The following is a 25,754-nucleotide window of genomic DNA, read 5'->3' on the forward strand; positions in this document are numbered from 1 at the left end:
CACCCAGACTCATTCCCCTATAACCCACCTAGTCTACAGATCCTTGCACACTATGGGCAATTTAGCATGGCCAATCCACCTAATCTACATCTCTTTGGACTGTGTGAGAAAACCGGAGCACCCAGAAACCCTCACAGACACGTGGAGAATGTGCAAATTCCACATATATAGCCGCTCAAGGGTGGAATCGAACCCGGGTCCCTGATACTCTGAGGCAGTACTGCTAACCAAGTTGCATTTTTTCTTAAGGTAGAGGCACGCAGAGGAATTTTTTGAATGGCTGGCCAACTGCTGTGCCTGAGAGTGCATTAACCATCTAATTAAATTAAGTGCTTGGTCTCTCAAAGCTAGACGCTCTCCAACAATGATACAACGGCAGGCCCGATGACCAAGGCAGGAGTGGCCAATGTTTGGAAGGAAGGATTTTGGGAACCCTCATGCTGAAGGTGAACTCTGAAAGGCATTGTTTTAAGCTTTTCACCACGATAATAAAATTGCCAATGACAGGCAAAAGGGCAGCATGGTGACTCATGCCCCACAGACCCGGGTTCGATTCCAGCCTCGGGTGACTGTCTGTGTGGAGAAGGCATGCTGTCTCTGTGTCTGCGTGGGTTTCCTCCAGGGTGCTCCATTTTCCTCCCACAGGCCAAAGATGTGCAGGTGAGGTGGATAGGCCATGCTAAATTGCCCATAATGTCAAGGGTGGTAAATTCAGGTATAGGATAGGGTAGGGGGTGGGTGGGATGCTCTTTAGAGGGTCAATATAGACTCAATGGGCTGAAAGACCTACTTCCACGCTATAGGGAGTCAATGATGATGACACCCCTTCCAACTGAGAGCTGACCAGCAGCTGTGTCATGGCCAGTAGGGCCCTGAATGGGAGATAACAGGAACTGCAGATGCTGGAGAATCTGAGATAACTAGGTGTAGAGCTGGATGAACACAGCAGGCCAAGCAGCATCTCAGGAGCAGGAAAGCTGATGTTTTGGGCCTAGACCATTCATCAGAAATGGGGGTAGGCAGTTCTGAGATAAATAGGGAGAAAGGGGGCGGCAGATCGATGATGGATAGAGGAGAAGTTAGGTGGAGAGGTTAGGAACAGACCAAAGAGGTGGGGATGGAGCCAGTAAAGGTGAATGTAGGTGGGGAGGTAGGGAGGAGATAGGTCAGTCCAGGGAGGAACGACAGGTCAAGGGGGCGGGATGAGATTAGTAGGTATAAAATGGGAGTGCGGTTTGAGGTGGGAGGAAAGGATAGATGAGAGGAGGAACAGGTATCCGAGGCCCCAAGAAGACTTTCCACATCAAGCAGATGGTCACCTGCACATCCACTATTGTGGCGTACTGCATTCGCTGTACGCGTTGTGGCCTCCTCTACATCAGGGAAACCAAGCAAAGGCTTGGGGACCGCTTTGCAGAACACCTACGCTTGGTTCGGAATAAACAACTGCACCTCCTAGTTGCGAACCATTTCAACTACCCCTTGCATTCCTCAGATGACATGTCTATTCTGGGCTTCCTGCATTGCCACAACGATACCACCCAAAGGTTGCAGAAACAGCAACTCATATGCCGCTTGAGAACCCTGCAGGCCAATGGTATCAATGTGGATTTCACAAGCTTCAAAATCTCCCCTCCCTCTACCGCATCCCAAAACCAACCCAGCTTGTCCCCGCCTCCCTGACCTGTTCCTCCTCTCACCTATGCCCCCCTTCCACCTCAAGCTGCACCTCCGTCTCCCACCTACTAACCTTATCACACCCCCTTGACCTGTCCATCCTCCCCGGACTGACTTATCTCCTCCCTACCTCCCCACCTACACTCACCTCCACAGGCTCCACCATCCCCGCCTCTTTGACTTGTCTGTCTCCTCTCCACATATCTTCTCCTGTATCCATCTTCGACCCGCCTCCCCCTCTCTCCCTATTTATTTCAGAACCTACTTCCCCTCCCCCTTTTCTGATGAATGGTCTAGGCCCGAAATGTCAGCTTTCCTGCTCCTAAGATGCTGCTTGGCCTGCTGTGTTCATCCATCTCTACACCTTGTTAACTAGGTTTCTGAATGGGATGGGACAATGGCATGCAACTTCCTTCAATCTTCCTTTATCTTTTAGTGGGAAAATAGCTGCCAGCCTTTGCTGAGTAGCCTTAACATGAAGCATATTGAGTTTGAGCCAGGATCATTGTAGAATAGTGGTACAGCAGGCAGTTTAGAGAAACTGTGGATTCTTAGTCCTCATTCTGACCTCTCTGTGTATTTTTTTACAATCCTGTCCAATGTGCAGTAAACCTCCCCCACCACCACTTTGTCACATTTCCCACCTTTCAAAATATCGATTCCACTTCCTTATTACAATCACAGTCTACACTCCACGTCTCAAAATTCTCTGACAGCATTGACAAAAATGTTATTTCTGAAAGAACTGAATCTTATTTGCATTTGATTCAATTAACACTGATTGTTTCCATTGCCCCTGTGTTTTGAACATTCACTCATTACACTATACTACTTTGCATAGTTCTCTGCATTCCTTACTGAATGTTAATCATTCTTATTAATGAAACAAATGTAAGCTGAAAAGCTTGTATATGTTTAAATTTGTTTATAAGCACACAAGCCATTATCACTAATTGAAATATATCACCATATCACGTTTATACGATGTAAGGGAAAACACTGCTCCTTTTTATCCACTTAAAGAGTTGAGATTTAATGATTGCTGAATGCTTGGTTCACAAGGCAAGCATCATTAAATATAGATGCCGATTGTGAACAAAGATTGATTTCACGCAGAGTGATCAGAAGTGGGATATTGTCAAATTAGTCTGCAGCTGTTGTTTGTGGCATATTATAAGAAAGGTGCATTATAGATAGTGTGACATCAATGAATGTAAGGTCTAAGTACCTGAATAAATTGCAGGTGACATTGTGGCATATGGAGGCAATGAGACCTGGGAATGTACTGAGTTTGAATGTTATTTGAATAGGAGCAAGCCGAAAGCTATGGACCTAATAATATCATTTAGGGAAGGAAACTGCCATCCTTACCGAATCTGGTATTTATGCGATTCCAGACCCACAGCACTGTGATTGACTTTTAACTGTCCTCTGAACAATTAGGAATGGGTAATAAATGCTATCTGGTCAGTGACACCTTCATCCCATGAATGAATTTAAAAAAAGGTTAAAACTGATTTAAGTTCAAAGCCCTGATTTTCAACAAGAAAATTCGATGCCTCAGCCTTCATTGATTATGACAAAAGGCAAAATTCAAAATCGACTGAGGACAAGTGAGGCGATGAGCAGCAGATGGAGAAGGTAGGGATGAAACCCAACCACTGCAAACATGCCTACTTCTGGTTTAAAAAAGGTGAATTACAAAGGTGAACGGGGGTCTGCTTTCACAATGTGGATCAGTAGTTGAATATGTCAGTTAAATGTCATTTTTCAAACACTAACATATTTAATAGTGACAGAGTTTCCTTTCCTGGGAGTTGGAAGGAAGAACAGGACAAACCGGTAGCTGTATTTTCAGCATGAGTTGTGAGCCAAAAGGAAGATGTGTGGCCCCTTCCTCAAAACCCACCATTTGTTCCGGCTCCCCAGGATAATCTGTCCAGATTTAATCTCTCCTACTCCCTCACGCCTCCAATCCCAGCTATTAATCTCCATCATCAAGCTGTAGCTCGCCATCTCTTCCGAATGTTCCATCTCCTTAGTCCTGTTTTCCAGATCTGTATCACCATCTTGTCCACCTCCCACCAAGCACCCCCAGATCTTGCACTTCCTCCTGGCATCGGTGTACTGGCCTTCCACCAGCCCGTTATCTTCCCAAGCCGTCTGACTGTCAACTGCAAAGCAGAGAAATAAAACATTCAGCACCTCTGCAAATTCTCCAGTCCCTCAAAATCTTTCTACAACGTCGAAAACAAAGTTACCACAGTACTTCAAATGCGATCTAAGCTTCCATGCCAGGTTAACTTTCTGTCGCCATTCACCCTCTTACTTGTAAAGGCAGAGACTATTCAAACTTTTGAGCTGTCAGTCACATCATGGCTGATTTGGACCCAGCTCCTATTTTTGTTGGCTTTGATCTATACCTCTTGAAAATTTAATTTGTTTTAAACTAGTAACCACAGCCTTGTCATTGGGTATGTTTTAACTAGAGATTAATAGATTTCTAAAACCAGGGATGTCAAAAAATACAGAGATAATGTTGGAAAAAGGACATTAAAATGGCTGATTATCAATTAACATATTGAAATAAAGACAAGGCTCAATTAGTTGACATCCCCTGACAGAATTAAAAATAAATTGCTTTTTCAATCAAATTAGGCACAAGAATTACGGAAAATATTAAATGTACTGAACTGTACAGCAGACGTGACTACAGCATTTACTGTTTATCTTTATGTTTGTCTCCCAGGATCTGTAGCATTTATCCTCCAATATTAATAATGATATACTTGTTTCAACAAGTATCTGTCAATTTGGCTGCTTAGATGTGGCAATGTTTAATTCTGAAAACATAGAATAGAACAACAGGACAGCACAGGAACAAGCCCTTAGGTCCACAAGGCCGGTGCCAACACAATGCCATTCTAAACCAATGCCAGCTTGCTGCAGGTGATCCATTTCCCTCTATTCCTGTCTGTCGATGTGTCTGAGTTAATGCCTCTTAAACATTGCTACTGTATCAGCTTCTACAATCTCCTCTGGCTTTGCATTTCAGCATCTACCACCTTCTGTGTAAAAACCTTTCCTTGCACATCTCCTTTAAACCAACCACCTTTTCAGCTTAAACCTACACGCCCGAGTACTTGACATGCCCACCCTGGAAAAGGACTCCAACCTTACCCTATCCATGCCTCTCATAATTTCATACACTTCAATCAGGTTGCATCTCAGCCTCCAAAGATGTGATGAACACAGTGAAAGCCACTGCCTCCCACAGATACCTTCACTACAGTTCTTCACATCCCTCGCCCTGCAAGGACTCCAACCCATTCTCCCAGTTTCTTTGCCAATGTTGCATCCATTCGGATGATGTCACCTTCCAAAACAGTGCTGCTGAGATGGATTGTTTCTTCCATAACCATGGTTTCCCACCCACTGTAGTTGACAAGGCCCTCAACTGCATCTGACCTATCACCCATGCTTATGCCTTCACCCCTTCCCATCGCTCACAACAGTGTGATCAGGTCCCCCTTGTCCTCCCTTTTCATTCCACCAGCCTCTGCATTCAAAAGCTCCTTCTCTGCAATTTCAGGTAACTCCAGCAGAATACTACTACCACCAAACATATCTTCCCCTCACTCCCCCATCTGCATTTTGCAGGGATCATTCCCTCGAGGACACCCTAGCGCATTCCATGGCCACCAACACCAGCTCTCCTACCCATTTAACCGCAGAAGATGCAACACCTGCCCCTTTACCTCACCCCTGCTCATCATCCAAGGGCCTAAACAGTCTTTCTAGGTGAAGCAGCATTTCACCTGTATCTCCTCTAATCTTGTGTACTGTATTCGCTGCACCCAATGTGGCCCAATCTACATTAGAGAAACCAAATGCAGACTGGGTGACTGCTTTGCAGAACACCTGTGGTCTGTGCGCAGACATGACTCTGATCCTCCCATACCTGTTCATTTTAACACAGCATCCTCCTCGCATCTCCAGTTGCTTGTCCCCGGCAAGCTACAGTGCTCCAGCAAATCACAGTGCAAACTGCAGGATCAATATTGAGTTCAATACCTTCAAATTGCAAACCAACTCCGATTTCTTCCCTTTCTTTTAGCTTTATTTGTTCCATTCTTTGTCACCATGTCCTCTCTTCCCTTCTCTCATCATCGTGGGACTGTCTTCTGTTTCCAGTCTGGCAGTGAGACACTTCATTGTTCTGCCATTCTCACATTCCAATCACTTAATCTGAACTACCAACATCTTTTCTCCCCATGCATTCTACACCGCCTCAACTATAGCATAAATGCTGCCCCCTCCACACTTCACTTCAGCTCTAATGAAGAGTCATCAAGACTTAAAATGTTATCTTGCTCTCTTTTCATGCATACTGTCTGACTCACTGTGATCTCTAGCATTTGTTGTTTTCAGCCAAGTTTGTCCAACCTTTCCTGACAGTAAAGCGCTCCAATGCTGGAAAACCTGTTTTTCTCCCTGTTCAAAGCCTCAACATCCTTCCCATCATGTGGAAACCAGAAATGAACATAATAATTCAAATGTGGTTGAACTAAAAGTTTACAGAGCTGCAGCAATACTCACAAACTTTTATGCTCATTGCCCTGACCAATGAAAGCAAGCATACCGTACATAGATAACAAAGTGTGGGGCTGGATGAACACAGCCGGCCAAGCAGCATCTTAGGAGCACGAAAGCTGACGTTTGGGGCCTAGACCCTTCATCAGAAAAGGGGGATGGGGAGAGGGTTTTGAAATAAATAGGGAGAGAGGGGGAGGTGGATAGAAGATGGATACAGGAGAAGATAGGTGGAGAGGAGACAGACAAGTTAAAGGAGCCGGGATGGAGCCAGTAGAGGTGAGTGTAGGTGGGGACGTAGGGAGGGGATAGGTCAGTCTGGGGAGAACGGGCAGGTGAAGGGGATGGGATGAGGTTAGTAAGTAGGAAATGGAGGTGCAGTTTGAGGTAGGAGGAGGGGATGGATGAGAGGAAGAACAGATTAGGGAGGCGGGGACGAGCTGGGCTGGTTTGGGAATGCATGGGGGGGTGGGGTGATTTTTAAGCTTGTGAAATTCACATTGTTACCACTGGGCTGCAGGGTTCCCAAGTGGAATATGAGTTGCTGTTCCTGCAACCTTCGGGTGGCATCATTGTGGCACTGCAGGAGGCCCAGGATGGACATGTCGTCTAAGGAATGGGAGGGGGAGTTAAAATGGTTTGCGAGTGGGAGGTGCCGTTGTTTATTGCGAACTTAACATCGATGTTCTGCAAAGCAGTCCCCAAGCCTCAGCTTGGTTTCCCCAATGTAGAGGAAGCCACAACAGGTACAGCGGATGCAGTGTACCACATTGGCAGATGTGCAGGTGAACATCTGCTTGATGTGGAAAGTCTTCTTGGGGCCTGGGATGTGGGAGAGGGAGGAGGTGTGGGGGCAAGTGTAGCACTTCCTGCGGTTGCAGGGGAAAGTGCCGGGTGTGGTGGGGTTGGTTGGGAGCGTGGAGTGGACAAGGGAGTCCTGGAGAGATTGGTCTTTCTGGAAGGCAGACAAGGGTAGGGATGGAAATTGTCTTTGGTGGTGGGGTCGGATTGTAGATGGCAGAAGTGTCAGAGGATGATGCATTTTATTTACCACTTTATCCACTTATGTTGTCACTTTCAGGGAGCTACTGTCTTGCACCCTAATATGTCTCTGTATATCATTGCTGCAAAGGGTCCTGTGGTTTACTGAATTGGTTCTATTACCTTCTTTCTGTTTGTAATTTTTCCTATTTTCTTTCCCAAATGCCAACAGCAATATCTGTGCCAAAAATATGAAAATGTTAAGTTGATCTATCAGAGTGTTGTTGCAGGAAGAGTAGAAAGATACCCAGAGCTGTCTTGCCTTCGCAATCGGTGGTGACAGCCGCTGGTAATTGTAGCTTTGTGGAGGAATGACGAGGAGCCGGTTTGAGACTGGATGTCCAAAAGTACGGGATCATCCACTGATAAAAATCACATCAGTGAACAAATCAAGTGTCAGCTTTCACACAACAAAATTGAGAATTTTACGAAAGTGACGTGAAAGCCATATTTGCTCTTTAGCAACTGAAATCCAAGTGACATAACCAAGATCTGGTTTGCAAATAAGGAATAGCTTGTGAAATTCATTCCAAATAAGGTGTCAACCTGGAGCCACCGGTGACATGTCTATTTCTGAATCATAAGATTATGAGTTCATGCAACACTCCTGCACTGTGTTAGTGTTTTGTTGCAGTTTAAGAGGACTTGCATTTCTATTGTAGCAGCTAATCCTAGGATTGACCAAGGTTGTTGATCTCAAGACTAACCTGTACTCTGAGACATTGCACACTGATCCCAATATCTATATCCAAATGTCTACAAAACGAAGAGAATATTTGACAAATCCAATGGAAGTTTGATACAGAGGTGCTGAGTGGGTCTGCTTGAAATCAATCTTTCTTAATGCAAAGACGGACAAAATACACCTTTTAAAACTATAGTGTTGTCACAATGTGTGCTGCCAATAGAACACAGAACAGTACAGCACAATACAGGCCCTTCGGCCCACAATATCGTGTTGACCTATTATCCCTACTAAGATCAAAATACCCTGCATACCCTACATTTTACTATCCTCCATGTGCCTATCCAAGAGTCGCTTAAAAGTCTCTAAAGTATCTGACTCCACTACTGCTGCGGGCGATGCATTCCACACACCCACCACTCTGTGTGTGAAGAACCTACCTCTGCCATCTCCCCTATATCTTCCTCCAATCACCTGAAAATTATGCCCCTTGTAATAGTCATTTCCACCTTGGGAAAATGTTTCTGGCTATCCACTCTATCTTTGCCTCTCATCATCTTGTATATTGTCGAACCAATGTTGAGTGTGACAAATTTTAGGTTTGACAGCAACAGATACCTAAGACAGGCAAGCTGACTATTTTAGTCATTTTCATATATTTATTGAGAAGCAGCAGTTTGGATACAATGCATTTGTGCAAGAAAAAGGCAAAGTGTAGAACCTGTGATGGTTGAGAGTGGGTTCGCTGATACCAGAGGGACGAACTGACAGTTGATAAAGAGTGCTTTTGTTGCAGTAGTGTGTAATGGCTGTTCTTGAGCTGAAGTGTTAGGAAACTGTTCCACTGGGCTTTCACCCGCCTTTCCTGAACCAGCTTTTATCCAAATATGAAGGCTGCCGAATGCATCCCCTGCCTCCAAGTACACATTAGTAACCTCTAATTCTGAGTACTGGCAATGTATCTGATATGAAATATTTGTTTGAATCATTCTACAGTTATGTCAATTGAGGCGTTAAAGAGGGGTTTAGGTAATTATTTGAAAATATAATGTGTGCAGGGCTATGGGGAAAGGGTAGCGATTGGCATTTGATAACACAGCCAGTCCTGGCACAATTGGCTGAATGTACAGAAACAATTCTGTGATTCTAACCAATGAATACAAGAGAAGTATCCAACATGTCCAGCATCTAGGTTGAGGTTAGCTTTTTAGTTACCACCATGGTAACTTCTTTACACTAGTGAGAGGGTACACAAGGTGCCACCTTACTGGCTTAAGAATACCAAGATGGAATAATGAATCAAGAGCCTCTGTCATTTCCAGGGGCTGGCCCTGTGTGATTCCAGAGAGAGGATGCAAAGTTTCTTTGCTGCAATTGCATTATGTTATTCCTAACAATGCTATTAAGTAAATGCCAAAAGAACCGCGGATGCTGTAAGTCAGCAACAAAACAGAAGTTGCTAAAAATACTCATCAGGGCTGGCAGCATCAGTGAAGAAAAAAATCAGAGTTAACGTTTTGGATCCGGTGGAAGTGTCCAAGGAAGGATCACTGGACCCAAAACATTAACTTTAATGTTTTCTACACAGATGCTGTCAGATCTACTGAGCTTTTCCAGCAACTTCTGCTTTTGTGTTGAATGCTGTTAAGTATTTCTGTACTTGGTGTAAAAAAAGGTCAGTTATTAAAGGTCTAATTTCTTCTGAGTAGAATTGAACATTGCAAATCAAATGTTAGGCTATAATTTTAAAGTGGATTTTAGAATTCTTATTTTTGTGTTCAAACCTTTCCATATTTTATGCTTTGCCAGATCTAGGTCCCTTGTGCATACCACTGGCAACCTCTGCTTTAAGCTTCTGAGACCTGAAGCTCTCAAATTACATTTTTCTCAGGACCTCTATTACTCTCTTCTCTTCCAAGATGTGCTTTAAAACCTACCTCTAAGGGTAAGCTTTTAAGCACCCGTTGAAATAATTTAGTGTGTGAATCAGTGTCAAAAGGGCTGTTGTGAAACGTCTTGTGCAGTTTTTTTCCTCTCTGCTAAAAGCTCTGTCTAAGTGCAAGTAGTTGCTGCTGTCATATATAATCAAAGCAGCAAAGTATAAGTTCAGCAAGGTCATGGTTACACTGCACAGTGCTCTGGTTGGAACCATTCCTTGATTGGGGTCAGTTGTTTTTCTCCAGGCACAGAGAAGTTAACACTTTTAAAGCACTGTGACCAGAGGCCCGGGTAACATTCTGGACACCTGGGTTCAAATCCCGCCATGGCAGATGCTGCAATTCGAATTCAATAAAATATCTGGAATTAAGAATCTAATGATGACCATAAATCCATTGTCGATGTCGGGGGAAAAGCCCACCTAGTTCACTCATGTCCTTTAGGGAAGGAAGCTGTCATCCTTACGTGGTGTGGCCTACATGTGACTCCAGACCCACAGGAATGTGGTTTCATCTGAACTGCCCTCTGGGCAATGAAGGATGGGCAGTAAATACTGCCTAGCCTGCGATGTCCTCATCCTGCTAATGAATGAAGGAAAAAAAAAGTATATACATGATGCAGATGCGAATAAAGGAGGAATTGCTAGTAAGTTTGCAGATGACACCAAAATTGATGATGTAGCGGACAGTGCAGAATGTTGTCTTGGAGTACCATGGGACATTGATCTGATGGGCCAGTGGGCTGAGGAGTGGCGGATGGACTTTAATTTAGTTAATGTGAGGTATTGCATTTTTGAAAGGCAAATCAGGGCAGCGCTTATACGTCTAATTGTAGGGTCCTGGGGAGTATTGCCAAACAAATAGACCTTGAAACTGGAGTCCCAAGTAGACAGGGTAGTGAAGAAAGTGTTTTGTATGCTTGCCTTTATTGGTCAGTGCATTGTGTTTCGGAGCTGGAATGTCATGTTGTGGCTGTGTAGGACATTGGTTAGGCCACTTTTGGGATACTGTGTCAATTCCAGTCTCCCTGCTCGAGGAAAGATGTTGTTAAACTTGAAATGGTGCAGAAAAAATTTAAAAGGATGTGCTGGGGTTGGAAAATTTGAGCTATTGGGAGAGACTGAATGGTCTGGGGCTGTTTTCCCTGGAGTGTCAGAGGCTAATGGGTAACCTTATTGAAGTTTATAAAATCATGAGGGGCATAGATAAGGTGAATAGCCAAGGTCTTTTCTTTCCCCCATGGTAGGGGAATCCAAAACTAGAAGACATAAGTTTAAGGTGAGAGGGGAAGGATATAATGGGGACCTAAAGGGTGACTTCTTCACACAGAGGGTGGTGCGTGTATGGAATGAGCTGCCAGATGAAGTAGTGGAGGCTGGTATGATTACAACATTTAAGAGGCATCTGGATGGATACACGAATAAGAATGGTTTAGAGGGATATGGGCCAAATGCGGGTAAATGGGAATAAATTAATTTAGGATAGCTGGTTGGCATGGACAAGTTGGACTGAAGGGTCCATTTCTGTGCAGTACAGCTCTGATTCTGTGACACGGTAAAGGATCTGAGGGTGAGGTATTCAACCTTGATTCAACTCACTCCTTTCTCTTGCCCTCTCCAACCCTAGCCCTGTCATTAATGTAACCACTGCCACTTCCAAGCTGCTTTCAGTTTTGACAACGGGCCACTGGACTCAAAACATTAGCTGTTTTTCTCAGTAGAGAAGCTGTCGGACCTGCTGAGTTTCACCAGCAATTTCTGTGTTTGTTCGAGGTCTTCAGCATATTCAGCTCTTTATTTTCTTTAAGAGTTATGTTACTTTCTGTTCCGATGTACTGGAAAGCCAGTATTTTGCAGGTGACCATCTGTTGGGTATATTGTGGGCTGAGGATGCACCTTGACCCTACATCGCCTGTATCTTGCTTCTGCTAGCACTGGTGATTATGGCTTGTTGTTCTGAATATACAACTGCATTGCCCAGTAAAGAGTGCCTCGGCCAACCCTGTAACTGGTTTAACACCAAACAATTTTGAAATGTAAATCAAAAGAATGTCTAAACATTTTACACCATAAGAATTTGAAAACAAGAGATACACCGTTTTGCAGAGTACCTTATCTCGCCATTCAGACACCTTAAAGTGCTTTACATCTGCAATAAACGAGCATTGTGTTCTTGATAAAGTTTTTCAGTTTTATTGAATTAACATATTAATAAGCAGTTTTTTGGATAACCTCCTACTGGGTCACTTCATTCCAGTCCAAACATCATTTTTTATTCACTTATTTTGCATGTTTGACCTGACATTTCTTTTTGCTAACCTGGCAAAGAAATTTACTTAATTGATTCAGTTCTAACCATTTACTTGTCTTATGGTAAAGCCTTTCTAAACCCGTTTAGCATTGTGCTATTTTCCCTACAGTATTTCTTCACTTACATTTGCATTTTCTTGCACTTAATTTCAGAGGTTTTTCTTAACAGGCAATTCTTATCATTTTATTTCTGCATTTCCCTAATTATCTTAGATCTTAGGTAGTCCAAAGATGTGCAAGTTAGATGGATTGGCCATGCTAAATTGTTCATAATGTCCGGAGATGTGCAGGCTAGATGGATTAGCCATGGGAAATGCAGGGTTACAGTGATAGAGTAGTGAGGTGGTCGCGAGTTTTGAGAAGATTTGTAGCTCACATTGAGGTTCTGGATGTGAGTTTGCTCGCTGAGCTGGAAGGTTCGTTTTCAGACGTTTCATCACCATTCTAGGTAACATCATCAGTGAGCCTCCAACGAAGCGCTGGTGTTATTTCCCGCTTTCTATTTATCTGGTTAGGTTTCCTTGGGTTGGTGATGTAGTGAGGTGGGATTGGGTGAGATGCTGTTCAGAGGGTCGATTATGGACTTGATGGGCCGAATGGCCTGCTTCCACATTGTAGGGATTCTATGATTCTGATCGCTTTTGACTGATTTAATTCGCTTATCATGAAAGTTTATCTTAACCTTTGTTCCTCCAATTACCATATCTCAGTTTATTCTCCCGTCATTTGATTTTGTTCATCCATGTGTTTCTGTCCGTTAAACAATATACACCAGCAATCACTTTTGTCTCTGTCTTACTGTTGGTTGACTTTCTGCAGTCTCATTTGATCGCTTTTCTTCAAATGTTAACGTTTCTCATTTTTCACTTGTTGGGAATGTCGCAATACTTTTTATCCTTCTGACTTACAATTTACTTCATTTTACGTCCACCTTTAAAATTTTATCTTAAAATGCCTTAAAGAATCAAGCTGATCCTTGAGATTAGAATTTATTTTTACGTCAATTTGTGTTTTTATAATGCGTGAGAACAATACAAACTCCTGCATTGTTCCAGTTCTGAGCTCTTTCCATGTTTAGTGATATACATGGTCCTCTTTAACGGGTCCTCTCATTCTTCACCAATGATAGTGTATGAGCATACAGGCACACATCTATGTCTAATTGCTGACCTTTTGAAAGGGGTTGTGCTTTTCTGAGGCTGCAGATTCACAGACAGTAACCATGCTCAATTTGGAGTTGGAAGTCTGGTGAATCACTCTTAGATGTTACGTCTCTGAATCAGAACGTCGTAGGTTCAAAATTCCAGGCTGGGTCACTATAGGACAATGTTGCAGCTACTGTCTTTCAGATGAAACGTTATAAAAAGGCTGCCTGCACTATTGAGTAGATTTGAAAGCTCTCATGGCATGACTTTGAAAATGATGAGGGGAGTTATCCCTCATGCACTAGTTAATATTTCTTCCTCAATCAAATTTTATTTTTAGAAATCCAGCTTTTAGTACTGTTCGTAGCAACTTACTGTGTGCAAATTGGTTGACTTGTTTCCTAGGAAGCTGTTTCATCGGTTATAAAATGCTCCTACATCGTTACAAAACCATTATTATGGCCCTTAACTTTTCAGCCATGGCTCTGATGTTAGCAATGTGATGAGTACCTTTTTAGGTTCCCTACTAGAAGCAACCTAAGTGAAAGACTTGGCTCCCCATCAACATTCAAAGCCACAGTCGCAGGGAAGGAGGCTGTCATTGCCACCGTAATATTGCAGGGTCACAGGAGTGTCCTAGGAGTGGGAATGGTAGCACTAATCCTTAACCTGTGGCTCTGATGAAAGGGACCTTGCCACTGACTCGACAACCCTGTTGTCTGGGATGGGGTAAGCAATAATGGTGTGTCAGATAAGGTGTCCTTGTATTTAGACAGGGTATTGACATGTCAGTGTTTACCTCATCCAAAGGATTTGGGCTGTATTGGTGTGTTGAGGAGTAGCTCCTGTTCCTTGTAAGACCATCCAAAGTTGGGGCAGAAGTGGGCCATTTAGCCCATCAAGTCTCTTCTGCCATTCTATATTCATGGCTTATAATCCTCAAACTCACTTTCCTGCCTTCACCAATAACCCTTGATTCCCTTACTACTTGTTATAGTCTTGAACGTAGTTAACTAGAACAGCCCTCAACAGCCTCTGTGGTTAAGAATACAACAAATGCACTGGGTGGCTGGTTTGCAAGGCAAAGTAACGCCATCTGTGTGGGTTCAATTCCCACAGTGACTGAGGTTACCATGAAGGATTCTCCTTCTCAACCTGTCCTGTTGTCTGAAGCTTGGTAACCATCATATTAAACCATTACCAGCCAGCTCTTCCTCTAATAAAAGAGTGGCCCTGTGGTCTGGTAAAACCGGCAACTTGACCCATACCCTCTGAGAAAAGAAATTCTCCTTAATTTCTGTCCTGACTGAGCGACACTTAGTTCTGAGATTATGCCTTCTCCACTGAGATTCTCCGACAAAGGCAAACAATCTTACACATCTACCCGAACAAGTCTCTTAAGAGTTTTCTTTGTTTCAGTAAGGTCATTGCTCATTATTCAAAACTGCAAAGCCCAAGCCCACACTATTCCATGCTCCTCATAGGAACCCTCCATGCCTGGAATCAATCCAATAAACCTTGTTCAGGACTGTCTCCAATGCCAATACATCTTGTCTTGGATAATGACATCAAAGCTGTTCACATTGCGCAGAAAGCAGTGCTTGAGTGACATGAACAATCTGTCTAATATTTTCACTTCTGATCAGCAGTCAGCTTTCCTAAGACCTTACAAATGTGACCATCAAAATCAACCTGAAAATCTAGATGAACCTGTGCCTATTGGCCACATTAAGAGACATGATTGGTCACCTTGCTTCCGAGGATTGGGAGGGTTGACCTATCCGACCTCTGATAAGCTCGGAAGAGACCTTGTCCTGTGCCCCATTTTGGCAGCTTAAATTTAACCACTGTGCCTCAGTATCTCATCAAATAGACAGTTGTCTTTACTCTATAAGTGGAACATCTCCTGGAAGGATTGTGCTTCCTTGTTAATCAGGCACTTGATTTTTCCAGGTGACAATCTAAATGATGGACTGTGGCATTCTATTAATTTGAACGCCAGAAGGAATCGTGTTAGCATCATTTTAGACAACAATGCCGCCTCAACCTTTCATTCAACCATACAGATGCAGATTTACTCTGGAAGCAGATATTATTTTGGAGGTAAGTGCTTATCCGTTTATAGCATCATTTCACATGTAACCTTTCTGAGTTAATTCACTTTTAACACATTCCATTTCTCTCTTGTTTCTAATGCTTCAGAACACTTCATTAGAATTTAAACCATATCTCTTTATGATTGACAACAAAAACTCATACATGGGCATTTAAAAAAAACTATTCTCAACCAATATAGATAACTGTGCAGTAAACACGAAATCTTACTTCATGTGATTGATTTATTTTCATGAGCATTGAAGTACAGTGAAAAGCTTTGATTATGAGCAGTACAGGCATATCACAGTAAACAAGGATGTACAGATCAAAAAGACATAAACAGAAGTATAAAGGTCACATTGCACAGGGCGTGCATAGGCAAGATCAACGTTAGCAAGATCGGGGTTATTTGAGGCTAGAATCTGTTCATCAGTCTGGGAGAAAGGCGTTCATGAACTTGTTTCTGCAAGTGCTCTGGCTTCTGCATCTTCTGCCTGACAGAAGAGGTTGTAGGAGGTCATTACCAGGGGGCAATGAGTCTGTGATGATGTTGGCAGCCTTTCTGCCATGTAAATGGAGTCCATGGACAGAAGGTTGGCTTCCACGACGGTTTGGGCTGTGCACACCACCTTCTGTAGTTCCTCATGGTCCTGAGCAGAGCAGTTGCCATACCAGGCCGTTATGCACCCGGACAGTACGCTTTCAATGGTGCATCTGGAGAAGTTGGTGAGGGACCTTATGGACATGGCAAGTTTACTGAGTTGCCTGAGGAAAAAGAGGCATTATTGTACATTCTTGACTGTTGCATTTATGTGGGAAGTCCTGCGCAGGCTGTCGGTTGTTGTCACTCCGAGGAACTTGACGCTGTAGTTCAATTAACATAGATGGGGGGGCGTGTTCTCCTCCTTTGTTTCTGAAGTCAACCATCAGTTCTTTAGTTTTGCCGACATTGAGAGAGAGGTTGCTTTCCTGTAACTTGACAGGTACATTATGTAACCGCTAAATAATACTTAAAATAAATAGGAAGTAGATACATCTTCAAATGTAATCAGCTGATAATTTGTTCAAATAAATATTTGAAAAAAAAATATGCTCCACTGAAAACTCAGTAACGTGCTGTTGGCCTTTTAACAGTGTAGATCTTCCATCCGTTTATTTAAGAATGGAATGTCAAAAAATATCAAGCAGGAAGTAGAGAGAAAGAGAAATTGCACATTGGTCAAGCTACAAAGGCAAGTGGGCAGACGGAGAGATGGGAAGACTGGAACAAGGGTTAATATGACAGTATGTAACTATTTTAAAATAAAAATAATAGAGTTTCAAGTCTTGGAGTGAGATATGGAGAAACTTCTTTTCTCAGAGAGTTATTAGGCTTTGGAATGTGCTGCCTGGGAACGTGGTGGAGGAAGATTCCACAGGAGGTTTCAAAAGAGAGCTGGATATACTTTTGAATGTGATCACTTTAGAGGGCTATGGAGATAGAGCTGGAGAGCAGGATGAGCTGGATAGTTCTTTCGGGAACTGGTACAGACATGATGTGTTGAATAGCCTCTGTACTGTAAAATTCGATGATTCTAAATGCAATGGGAAATAAGAAACCAATAAACATGGGTGTAAAAGTTTGGAGGAGCTCGGCAACTGTTGATGTACAGGCTATTCTGATCCTTTTGTCTGTTTTACTCTGCAATTAGAACTAGGCTTCTCTGTCTCTGAACTCCTTCTAACAACTTGTCTTCTGTAACTCTCAGTAACATAGCTGAACAAAAATCACAAGGGACCAGGATAAGAATCCTTGCCCGAGTACATATTAATACGGTGAGCAGTATTTCCCGCTGTTCAAAGTAATTGCCTCTTTAACTTCTACTTCTCTCCTATCCAGCAGATGAAATAAACAGATATTTTGCATTGATCTTCGTGTAGAGGATATCTTCCTAGAAATAAGGGCACATCAAAAGGCAAAAAGGAAGGAGGAACTTAAAACAATGGCATTTATTAGGGAACTGAGAAAATTATTTGAATTAAATCCCTAACTCCTGAGGCATTTCATCCTTGGGACTGAAAATAAATGATTGCTAAGAAATTGAATGATCAATTCTAATTTTCCGAACTTTCCTAGAATCTGGAAAGCCCTATCAGGGTGGAATACAATGAATCCACTTGCTGCATTCCGGAGAAACAGAGACAAACAACTATAGTTCAGTTAGCTTAATGATTGCCCGAGGGAAAATGCTAGAACCTATTATTCAGAAGGTTACTGCAAGGCCTTTAGATTAGTTTAAATTAGATTAGATTCCCTACAGTGTGGAAACACGCCCTTTGCCCCAACAAGTCCACACCGCCCCTTGAAGCGTCCCACTCAGACCCATCCCCCTATAACCCACACACCCCTGGACACTACGGGCAATTTAGCATGGCCGATCCACCTAACCTGCACGTCTTTGGACTGTGGGAGGAAACCGGAGCACCCGGAGGAAACCCACGCAGACACGGGAGAATGTGCAAACTCCATTCTTCAAACTCTTAGAAAATTTCTATATCATCAGGCAGCATCAACATGGCACAGATTGAAGATTGGTTGGTCAACAAGAAACAAACTCTAGACAGGAGTGTGTGATCTTCAGCTTGACAAGATGTTACGAGCGGTAAGACATACAAGTCAGTGCAAGGTGTCAAATATTTACAAACTACATTAATGACTTGTATGATGGGACCAAGGGTATGGCTGCTAAACTTGTGGATTATGCAAAGACAGATCAGAAAGTAAGTTGTGAAGAGGACATCGGAGTTTGCAAAGTGATCTAACAAGTTAAGTCAGTCAGTCAGCAAGAACTTGGCAGATAAAATGTGGTAAACATATGTTTGTCCACTTTTACACAAATAATTAGAAAAACATGCTATTTTTCTTAGTCAGGATTGCTAGGCCAGAATTTATTGCCCATCTTTATTTGTTCTTGAAAAGGTAGCAGTGAGATGCCTTCTTAAGCTGCTGTGGTCCATGGAATGGAGAAACATCCTCAGTGCGCTTTGGAAAATGGCTCCAAGGTTTTGACTGAGAGATCGAAGTCAGGATGGCGTGTGGCTCCGAGGGGTACATGGACGGAGTTCCCATGCCCTTGTCCTTTTAGATGGTAGAGTGGTGGGTGTGTAGAATGCGCTGCCGGCAGTGGTAGTGGACTCAGATACTTTAGAGACCTTTAAACGACCCTTGGATAGGCACTTGGAGGACAGTAGAATGTAGGGTCTGCAGGCTAAATTGATCTTAGTAGGATAATAGGTCAACACAACATCATGGGCCGAAGGATCTGTACTGTGCTCTGCTGTTCTGTGTTCTATTTCTAGAGATCAATGGTTTGAAAGGTAGTGTTGAAAGAGTCACGGTATACTGTATTAATGCATCTTGAGACAGTAAACATTTCTACCAATACGCATGAGTGGCAGAGGGAATGAATGTTGAAGGTGGTTGGTGAGGTGCCAGTAAGGTAGGCTGCTTTTTCCTGCAGAATGTGAAGTCTCCTGAGTGTTGTCGGAGCTGGACTCATCTAGGTTAGTGGACAAGATTCTGTAACACTTCTGACGTATCCCTTGTGAATGGAGGACAGGTTTTGCTCAGTGAGGAGAAGAGTTACTCATGGAAGAATTCCCAATCTCTGATGCGCTGTTGTAACCACTTAAGACCAGCTTAATTGTGCTTCTGGTTAATGGCACTGCAAGGCTGTGATTTAAAATGGGAAAAGATTGCAGAATTCTGAGATCCAAAGGAATTTGGGTGCCTTGCCACATGAATCACAAAAACGTATTGTGCAGGTATTGAATATGTTTAGTACAGAGGCAGATAGATTCTCGACTAACAAGAGACTCAGTGAGTATCAGGAGAGCTATAAAGTGGAGTGGAGGCCAAAATCAGATCAACTGCGCTTTTACTGACACAAAACCAAGTTGCTGGAAAAGCTCAGCAGGTCTGGCAGCATCTGTGGAGGAAATAACAGAGTTAATGTTTCGGGTCTAGTGACCCTTCCTCAGAACTGATTTTGCTGAGTTGTGGAACCGGTTTGAGGTGCTGATTGGGTTCCTCCTGCACCTAGTTCTCACAGTCATATTAATAGTGGAGATCGGTCTGATGGCAATGCAGACCTTGGGATTATTGTCCATTTTACTGTGTGTGAAACCAGAAAGAATGCACTGCCCAGAGGTGTGGTGGAGGCAGGATCAAGTAATGTATTCAAGAAGTCAGTGGGTGATAGCTTCAATTGAAACAATGAAAAGGGGAATGGAGAAAAGAAAATGGCACTAGTACTCATTTGGAGACCTTGCACAGATACGATGGCCCAAAAGGCACCTTCTTTGCCATAAAACATATATGACTAAGTGAAGCAGCTTGTTGAACAATAGAAGCTAATACAGACAGGTTTAATCTTTTACTAATCACAGGCAGACATTGTGTTATCATTGACAGTAAACCGAAATTAATGCTTCATAAATAATTTGTCACTCAAGAAAATTGATTCTTTCCAACATGCGGGTTCGGTCAATTTTTAATGCAAAGACAATACCAAAGGTCATAAGGCTTCCAACTGCTCCAGTGTAACTAAAGCTGTTTTTCTGCACTGCTGAGATGGTTACTTGGATGAATCTTGATGGAGCCACAAATATCAAATTGAATTGAGATTCAGCTTATTAGATTCCAGCCAATGGTAACACTGCTCAAGTCAGATTCCAAAATGAAACCTGCTTGATTGGTCATATATTTACTTTTTATTTGTTAACTGGCTGGCATAGTAATTAGTCACTGAAACATTAGAACACAAAATAATAAATAAACACTGTGATCGAGATATTGAAGATATTGAACACAACCATCAAAACCAAGTTTCAATTCCAACTGGAGCAGAGGCTTAACCCCAGAGAAATATCGCTCCTCTCTCCAAGGTTTCTAAAGACTTTACTTAACCTCTATTTTCCACCTTCCTTCTCTAAGATCATTGAGACCTTTATTTAATGATTCATTTTTGAATCTACTGGCATTAATCTCTGACAGATCTCATGGCCTAAACCATTTGAGTTCTGACAGCTTGAAAATTTCTATCTAAAAGTTTGTTCTTAGAAGTTACATAAAATGGAAACCACTTTTGCTGAGGTAACTGGTTCCCTGAACTGGACGGAAAAGAACTTGGTTCTCCGGAACTAAAACTTTGAAGATTTTGTTCTGAAATCAAAACTAACTTAAATGATTGAATGAGTCTGCATTGCCTGTCATGACCCCAATATTGTAAATATTTTACTGACGAACCCAACAGGAGTTCTCCTGTGATAACAAAGTGTGGAGCTGGATGAACACAGCAGGCCGAGCAGCATCTTAGGAGCAGAAAAGCTGAAGTTTCGGGCATAGACCCTTCATCAGAAAAGGGGGATGGGGAGCTGATTCTGAAATAAATAAGGAGAGAGGGGGAGGGGGACTGAAGATGGATAGAGGAGAAGATAGGTGGAGAGGAGAGTATGGGTGGCGAGGTAGGGAGGGGATAGGTCAGTCTGGGGAGGACGGACAGGTCAAGTGGGTGGGTTGAGGTTAGTAGGTAGGAAATGGAGGTGCAGCCTGAAGCGGGAGGAGAGGATAGGTGAGAGGAAGAACAGGTGAGGGAGGCGGGGATGAGCTGGGCTGGTTTTGGGATGCAGTGGGGGGCGGGGAGATTTTGAAGCTGGTGAAATCCACATTGACGCCATTGGGCTGCAGGGTTCCCAAGCGGAATATGAGTTGCTGTTCCTGCAACCTACGGGTGGCATCGTTATGGCACTGCAGGAGTGAACATGTCGTCTAAGGAATGGGAGGGTGAGTGGAAATGGCTCGCGACTGGGAAGTGTAGTTGATTATTGCGAACCAAGCGTCGGTGTTCTGCAAAGCGGTCCCCAAGCCTCCACTTGGTTTCCCCAATGTAGAGGAAGCCACACTGGGTACAGCGGATGCAGTATACCACATTGGTGGATGTGCAGGTGAACATCTGCTTGATGTGGAAACTAATCTTGGGGCCTGGGATGGGTGTGAGGGAGGAGGTGTGGGGGCAAGTGTAGCACTTCTCGTGGTTGCAGGGCAAAGTGCCAGGTGTGGTGGGGTTGAAGGGGAGTGTGGAGCGGACAAGGGAGTCATGGAGAGAGTGGTCTCTCCGGAAGGCAGACAAGGGTGGGGTTGGAAAAATGTCTTTGGTGGTGGGATCGGATTGTAGATGGCGGAAGTGTCGGAGGATGATGCGTTGTATCTGGAGGTTGGTGGGGTGGTATGTGAGGAGAAGGGTCCTCTTTTGGCAGTTATTGCAGGGCCGGGGTGTGAGGGATGAGGTGCAGGAAATGCGGGAGACACGGTCGAGGGCGTTCTCGACCACTGCGGGGGAGAAGTTGCGGTCCTTGAAGAATGAGGACATCTGGGATGTACGGGAGTGGAATGCCTCATCCTGGGGGCAGATGCGACGGAGGTGAAGGAATTGGGAATAGGGGATGTAATTTTTGCAGGAAGGTGGGTGGGAGGAGGTGTATTCCAGGTAGCTGTGTGAGTCGGTGGGCTTGAAATGGACATTGGTTTGTCGGTGGTTGCCTGAGATGGAGACTGAAAGGTCCAGGAAGGTGAGGGATGTGTTGGAGATGGTCCAGGTGAACTTGAGGTTGGGGTGAAGGTGTTGGTGAAGTGGATGAACTGTTCGAGCTCCTCTTGGGAGCATGAGGCGGCGCTGATACAGTCATCAATGTAATGGAGGAAGAGGTGGGGTTTAGGGCCAGTGTAGGTGCGAAAGAGGGACTGTTCCTCATAATAAAGAGGCAGGCTTGGCTTGGGCCCATACGGGTACCCATGGCCACCCCCTTTGTCTGTGGGAAGTGGGAGGAATCGAAAGAGAAGTTGTTGAGGGTGAGGACGAGTTCGGCTGGGCGGATGAGGGTGTCAGTGGAGGGGGACTGGTCGGGTCTTTGGAACAGGAAGAAGTGGAGAGCCTTAAGGCCATCTGCGTGGGGAATGCAGGTGTATAGAGACTGGACGTCCATGGTGAAAATGAGGTGTTGTGGACCGGGGAATTGGATATTCTGTAGGAGGTTGAGGGCATGAGTGGAGCCATGGACATAAGTAGGGAGCTCCTGGAGCAAGGGGGAGAAAATGGAGCCCAGATAAGTGGAGATGATTTTGTTGGGGCTGGGTTCCTGTGCATGTCACTGCAGTCATCTGCTTACTTCCAGCTGATACACTCAGAAAACTGTTCTGAATTTTTGTTCACCTATTTTAAGAGAACCTCCACAGAACTAACCTCAAACCATTGACTTCCATTTAAAGTCCAAACTCCAAAAAACACAACGGAAAGTGAGACGTGTCAAAACATAGCTTTTTTTTTCACAGTGGTTTAATGGAAGAAAGCAAGGCAAAGAGGCAGAGAAGTTTTGGAGGGAACTCCAGGACTTAGGATCAAGGTAACTGAGGGAATGGCTGTGAATGGTGGTGTTAATAAAAATAAGACATGGAAATTCAGAATAAAATAAATACAGGCATCTGATAGAGATTTTGGGCTGGATTATGAATTTCGGGAGGTTCAAACCATGAAAGGGAGGATATTATAAAATCTATATGTTCTTTGACTCGGTCCATTGTAAGCCAGTGAACACAAAGTTGATAAGTGAATGGCTGACTGCTATGTGAATTAAGCTAAGGGCAACAAATCTACGATAACCTGTGATGTACAGGACCAGAATGGGGGAGATCAACCATCTGGGTATTGCGGTCATCAAACAAAGAAGTGAACATGAGTGAATGAGAGTTTCAGCAGCAGATGAGCTAAGACAGGGGAGAAGACATACGATGATGTCGGGTTGGAAATAGACAGTCTTCATATGGGAAAATATGAGGTCAGAAGCTCATCTCTGTGTGAAATATGATGCCAAGATTGTAAATACACCGGCTTAATTTCACATTGGTACCAGAGAGAAGGATGGATAGCTAGGAAATGCAATCTGGAGCAGATGCTGAAAGCGTGTCTTTGATCAATCTTCAGAATATCAAATGAGAGATCATTTCTGTCCATTGCACACTGGATGTCATGTAAGCTGTCTGATAGTTTGCGAACTGTGAGGTTTTAAGAAAGCTGGTGGTGAGGTAGAGCTGTATATTGTTGGTTTATGTGTATAGACTAACGCTGTGCTTTCACCCGCTATTATAGAAAGACAGCACATAATAGTAAGAAGAGAAAGAGTCCAAGGATAAATTCTTTGAGCTATCTGAGGTAATAGTGCAGGAGCTTGAAGAGAGGCAACCAATGCTCTGGAATGAAAACACGAGAAAATCAACAGGCATTTCAGACTTGAAACATTAACTCTGTTTCTCTCTCCACATCATGCTGCCAGAACTGCTGAGTTTCTCCAGCTCTTTCTGTTTTTATTTCAAATGTTCAGCATCCAAAGTATTTTGCTTTTATTTGAGTGATGCTCTGAATGCACATAGATCAGTAAGAGCAGGTCCACATGGTTGTGAAACAGCAGAGAAGCATTGCTGGGCAATGGTGTATTCATGCATGCAAATAACCTGACCTCTGCCCACTTTCAGCTGATAGGACAAGAGACAGAACTGATGAATTTCAACCTTAATATTTGGTAGGTCTGGCATCAAATTAACACTTTGTGTCTCAGTATTTCAATTCGATAGTTCTGTCTCGTTTGTCTACATTTGCTTTTTATAAAAACACCTGAGCGCAACATTGAACTATAAATAATCTTAATCCAAGTGTTAATTGTTTCCTAACTAGTCTGATTTTTTTTGTGTAACATCACAAAATATTGAACAATTTAACTGACATGTAATAGTAGGTTTTGGACAATTAATATTTTAAATACAGCCAATTAAGTGTCCTCATGTGGTATCCAATGAATTAGTTGTATTTCTTGTATGGAATTTACCTATTTTTCTATTTTAGCATTTTCTACATCTGAGTCTAAGTTTAGTTGCCAGCTCCAATGATGTTTCTTGTAAAGTTAGTGTATACTTGCATTCCAATGAATATCCTTTTCCACTCTGTAGCCAGTGCACAGATTATTGGTGATAAAGGGAACTGCAGATGCTGGAGAATCCAAGATAACAAAGTGTGGAGCTGGATGAACACAGCAGGCCAAGTAGCATCTCAGGAGCACAAAAGCTGACGTTTCGGGCCTAGACCCTTCATCAGAGAGGGGTATGGGGAGAGGGAACTGGAATAAATAGGGAGAGAGGGGGAGGTAGACCGAAGATGGAGAGAAAAGAAGATAGGTAGAGAGGAGAGTATAGGTGGGGAGGAAGGGAGGGGATAGGTCAGTCCAGGGAAGATGGACAGGTCAAGGAGGTGGGAAGAGGTTGTAGGGAGGAAATGGAGGTGCGGCTTGAGGTGGGAGGAAGGGATGGGTGAGAGGAAGAACAAGTTAGGGAAGCAGAGACAGGCTGGGCTGCTTTTGAGATGCAGTGGGGGGAGGGGACGAGTTGGGCTGGTTTTGTGATGCAGTGGGGGGAGGGGAAGAACTGGGCTGGCTTTGGGATGCAGTGGGGGAAGGGGAGATTTTGAAGCTTGTGAAGTCCACGTTGATACCATTGGGCTGCAGGGTTCCTAAGCGGAATATGAGTTGCTGTTCCTACAACCTTCGGGTGGCATCATTGTGGCACTGCAGGAAGCCCATGATGGACATGGTGTCTGAGGAATGGGAGGGGGAGTTGAAATGGTTCGCGACTGGGAGGTGCAGTTGTTTGTTGCGAACGGAGCGGAGGTGTTCTGCAAATTGGTCCCCAAGCCTCCGTTTGGTTTCCCCAATGTAGAGGAAGCCACACCGGGTACAATGGATACAGTATACCACATTGGCAGATGTGCAGGTGAACATCTGTTTGATATGGAAGGTCATCCTGAGGCCTGGGATGGGGGTAAGGGAGGAGGTGTGGGGGCAGGTGCAGCACTTCCAGCGGTTGCAGGGGAAGGTGCCGGGTGTGTTGGGGTTGGAGGGGAGTGTGGAGCGGACAAGGGAGTCGCGGAGAGAGTGGTCTCTCTGGAAGGCAGACAAGGGTGGAGATGGAAAAATGGCTTGGGTGGTGGGGTCGGATTGTAGATGGGAGAAGTGTCGGAGGATGATACGTTGTTTCCGGAGGTTGGTGGGGTGGTATGTGAGGACGAGGGGGATCCTCTGGGGGCGGTTGTGGCGTGGGCGGAGTGTGAGGGATGTGTTGTGAGAAATGTGGGAGACGCGGTCAAGGGCGTTCGTGACCACTGCAGGAGGAAGTTGCGGTCCTGGAAGA

The 25,754-nt window shown here is 43.9% G+C and overlaps 1 protein-coding gene across 3 annotated transcripts in view; it reads left to right on the forward strand.

Moving 5' to 3' along the window:
• The window catches only part of LOC125453929 (contactin-associated protein-like 5), a 1,220,935-nt gene that overhangs the window by 601,476 nt on the left and 593,705 nt on the right, over positions 1 to 25,754 (forward strand). For all 3 annotated transcript variants that reach the window (XM_048534087.2, XM_048534089.2, XM_048534090.2), the window contains one exon: positions 15,341 to 15,490. In XM_048534087.2, the coding sequence (XP_048390044.1) occupies positions 15,341 to 15,490 (150 nt within the window). The remainder of the gene's footprint in view (positions 1 to 15,340; positions 15,491 to 25,754) is intronic.

Source organism: Stegostoma tigrinum, chromosome 7 (assembly GCF_030684315.1).
Source record: "Stegostoma tigrinum isolate sSteTig4 chromosome 7, sSteTig4.hap1, whole genome shotgun sequence".
NCBI classification, from domain to species: Eukaryota; Metazoa; Chordata; class Chondrichthyes; order Orectolobiformes; family Stegostomatidae; genus Stegostoma; species Stegostoma tigrinum.